The sequence below is a fragment of the Phaethon lepturus genome, unplaced genomic scaffold (assembly GCF_000687285.1).
Source record: "Phaethon lepturus isolate BGI_N335 unplaced genomic scaffold, ASM68728v1 scaffold32422, whole genome shotgun sequence".
In the NCBI taxonomy this organism is placed as follows: domain Eukaryota; kingdom Metazoa; phylum Chordata; class Aves; order Phaethontiformes; family Phaethontidae; genus Phaethon; species Phaethon lepturus.
This window is the reverse complement of record NW_010521753.1, coordinates 1-3,706: the sequence shown is the minus strand read 5'-3', so window position 1 is coordinate 3,706 and position 3,706 is coordinate 1. Positions and strand designations below refer to the sequence as shown.

Here is a 3,706-nt window from a genome sequence, read left to right as displayed (position 1 = left end):
GGATGTCGGGGGTCTCCCGAGCACACACAGCCTCTGCTCCCACCCAGGGCAAAGGGTGGTGGAGCTCCTGAGAGCTACCCTGGCTCTGCAGGAGGAACAGAGCCAGCTGGAAGGGGCTGCGGTGGAATATAGCCTTGGGAATGGGGGGTGCAGAGCCACCAGGCTCGCCCTGCAGAAGCGCTCCCTCCTTAAAGCTCCTGCTGGGACTTGGGGCTGGTGGGGAAGGTCGAGCAGGTGGAAGGGAGAGCTGGGGCAGGCTGGGGGCAGCCCGAGGCTGCCCTTGCCGGGAGTGTGTGAGCATCTGGAGCCGGGGGCTGCTCAGCTGCTCCCCTGGGTGAGCGGGCAGCTTCCCTGGCTGGAGGAACTCATCTTGGTGGCCAGCATGCGAGCTGGTTGCATGTTGCCCCTCTGGTGTCAGGGGAGCGGCCCGTGGTGCCGCTGGCTCAGCCGCTCTGCCCACGGGTTGTTGCCCCACTGCGGGTGTCGAAACCCCTTGGGCTGGAGAAGGGGTCAGCTGCAACGCTGCAGCCAGGGCCGTGTGGTGGTGGGGTGTGTTTCGGGGTAGTGACCCATCCGGACACACCAAGCCTTGCGGTGGCAATGCCCTGAGCTGCCCTTGGTGTCCACAAAGTCTTGTTTTGGCACAGTGAAAACTCACCCAGGGGAGAAATACCCATGCCAGCATCTTCCCCAAAGCCCAGAAGTCTGCCTGCCCGGGAGCTGACAATATGCCTCTCCTCCTAGCTCGGTGGTGGTACCCTCCTGGGAGTTGGCATCTGGGTCACAGTAGATGGACAGTCATTCCTGGATATATTTGGGGCGCTCTCCTCTAGTGTCCTGCAAGTTGTGAATGTGAGCTACTTCCTCATCGTCATTGGTGCCATCCTGCTGGTCCTTGGCTTCCTCGGGTGCTGCGGTGCCCAGAAGGAGAGCAAGTGTCTCCTGATGATGGTATGGACCTGATTTATCTCCTTATCAAGCCTCATTTGAGCTGGGTCTCTGGTGGGGGAGGTCTGAGGGATAGATTTCTCTGTGGAGATGTCCTCCTTGGATGTTCCCCTGTGGTGGAAGGCTGGGTTGACCTTGGTGGGATGATGGGAAAGGCAGTGCTGGAACCGAAGTCTGCCCCAGGCAAGGGTGAAAGGAAGCAGAAGCTGGTGCTGAGCAGAACTCTTGGAGCATGTCTGGAGAGCAGCATGTCTGCAGCCCCATGCAGACGTAAGGTTGGAGGACTCCAAGGTTGTGCTGCTTCTGCCTTGGAGCAGAGCTGAAGGCAATGAGACAGGGCTTGAGCCCTGAGGGAGGGTCCTGCTGGCCCTTGGGAAGAAGATGGGTTCCTGGAGGCTCTGTGGACTCTGACTGTTGTTTTGACCTCCCTCCCCTTGCTGTATCCTAGTTCTTCTCGGTGGTGCTTATCATCTTCATTGCTGAAATTGCTGCTGCTGTGGTGGCTCTTGTCTACACAGGTCTTGTGAGTGGCATATCTAAGTCTCGAGTTGGGCTAATCTGGGATGTGTCCTACTATCCCTTGGGAAAACAGGAGACACTGGGGCTGGCAGTGCTGCCCATGGATGGGGAAGCTGAGGCGGGCACTGCTGCAGGAGGAAGGGATGCTGGTCCCTGCCGGCACCAGCTGAGGCAGCCTGGCTGGGGAGAGGGTGGTGGGAACAGGGATTCCCATTGCCCTAAAGAAATGAGGGTTATGGTACAAGTTTTGCCCTCTTCTTTCTTTCAAACCCCTTAGTCTGGTACCAGCCTAGACTTGACACCTCTGCTCCTCTGATGGTAGGAGACACATGGGAGAGGAAGTCCCTAATGCTTCATGCTGAGCAAACTCAACCCCTTATTAGGCACCTGAGAAACCACCTGGGGAGAAAGGTGACTTTGCCTCATTAGGCACTGGAGAAGTCAACCGCAGGACAAACGTCATTCCTGGCTCCCTCAGTAACGCTGCTTATCAGATGACTCACTGGTCATAAGTGGCCTTGGTGCCTTAAAGCACTGGTTAGTGGGGAAGGGGCCAAGCTGTCCTGGGGCCAAAGGGACGCGGTGTGACGTGCTCCTGGCCGGGCTGGGTCTGGTTGGTCTGGTTGGTCTCCTCCCTATGGGCTGAGATCAGTATGAGGGTTCTCGGCTCTGTGGTGCTCCCCAGGACCTTCTGTGATGGTGTTTCTCTGCCTCTTCTTCCAGGCAGAGACGCTGCTGACGGCCGTGGTGACCCCTCTCCTGAAGGAGAAGTATGGGGCAGATAAGAGTTTCACGCAGATCTGGAATGTCACCATGAGGGAGGTGTGCTGAGCCCTGGGGCCCCCACCCGTGGCTCAGGATGGTCCCAGCACAGGCTTGGTGGTGCACACCCGGGTGGGCCAGGGGGATGGTAACGGGGACACCACTGCGATCCTGGGTGTGCTGAGCTGTCACCACCCCATCAGCTTCCCAGGTGCCTGGGACCTACCCGCTTGGGACCTAGAGGTCCTGTGGCTGGAGCGAGAGCTGTACCTGGCTGGAGTGGGCAAAATCCTGGTCCCAAGAAGGCCATTGAGCACCCCCAACCCCCGCCTCCAGAGCTGAGTTGGGCTGGGTGATGCCCTCCATGGGGCAGCAGGGTCCCAAACGTGTCTGACCCAGGAGAGAGACCAGCAGGATGTTCCCCACTCCCTTCTTCCCTCTTAGGTCCATTGCTGCGGCCTGAATAACTACACAGACTTCACCGACTCGCCCTGGCATAAGGAACAAGGGACCTACCCGGAGCCCTGCTGTAAGGACCAGCGGCCCTGCAACGGCACGCTCGCCGCACAAAGCGATGTCCAGGTACGGGTGCGCCAGCAGCTCTTGCCTTCTGGCAGAGCCTGGTTTGGGGTGTGCCCTGGTGTGGGGAGGGAGACCTGTCCTGTAGCTCCAGGCCCAGCTCTGGACACGGCGGTCCCATGTCCTGGGGGATGCTGAGGTGGCCTTGGCTTGTCCCTGGTGGAGACAAGCAAAGCTGCTACCATTGCTCCCATCCTAAAGGGAGCTCTGCAGCAGGGTGGCATGCCTGGAGCTGAGCATGAACCCAGGCACTGCTCTGCCTTTTTGGGTGATTCCCCTGCTTCTTCCTTTCCCCTCCCCACAATACTGTGCTTTGGCCTGAGCAGTGGCTGGGATGAGTTACCCCCTGAAGCCCCCAGACCTTCTCCATGGCTGTGCAGCTCTAGGCTGGAGAACTGTACCTCCCTTTCCTGGGATGCTGTGCCCCAGTGGTTGCGGGATTGCTACCTCACCTGTGTGGTTGCCTCCTGCAGGGTTGTTTCAATCAGATCTTGGAAGAAATCAAGACTAACGCAGGTGTGGTGGGTGGTGTGGCAGCCGGCATCGCTGCCTTGGAGGTGAGTGCCTGAGCGTCGCTGCGCTGCCTCCTCCTGCCTGTACCTGGGGGTGAGCGGTGGGGTTGGGACCCATCTGGGTGTCCCAGGGGCTGCGGGGGGCTGGCGCAGCCCCATGGACCACCATCTGCTCCAGGGTGGCTACTGAGCCTTCTTCCCAGGGCACACCTGGCTCTTCCTCCTTGTGTGTGCTGGGGCTGGATGCTATGGGCTGTGACCCAAACCCATGTGGGGCTGGACACTCGGGGGGGCTGACTCACCTCTTGCTGCCCACAGATCGCGGCCATGGTGGTTTCCATGTACCTGTACTGCCAGCTGGATCAGAAATGACCCCACGAGGCAGG

The 3,706-nt window shown here is 59.7% G+C and overlaps 1 protein-coding gene across 1 annotated transcript in view; it reads left to right on the top strand.

Annotated features, from left to right (window-relative positions):
* The window catches only part of TSPAN1 (tetraspanin 1), a 4,321-nt gene extending 629 nt beyond the window's left edge, over nt 1-3,692 (top strand). Inside the window, exons 2-7 of the mRNA XM_010281620.1 lie at nt 745-951; nt 1,397-1,471; nt 2,191-2,289; nt 2,674-2,811; nt 3,282-3,365; nt 3,639-3,692. Coding sequence (XP_010279922.1) covers nt 745-951; nt 1,397-1,471; nt 2,191-2,289; nt 2,674-2,811; nt 3,282-3,365; nt 3,639-3,692 — 657 coding nt within the window. The remainder of the gene's footprint in view (nt 1-744; nt 952-1,396; nt 1,472-2,190; nt 2,290-2,673; nt 2,812-3,281; nt 3,366-3,638) is intronic.
* The last annotated feature ends 14 nt before the right edge of the window (nt 3,693-3,706 follow it).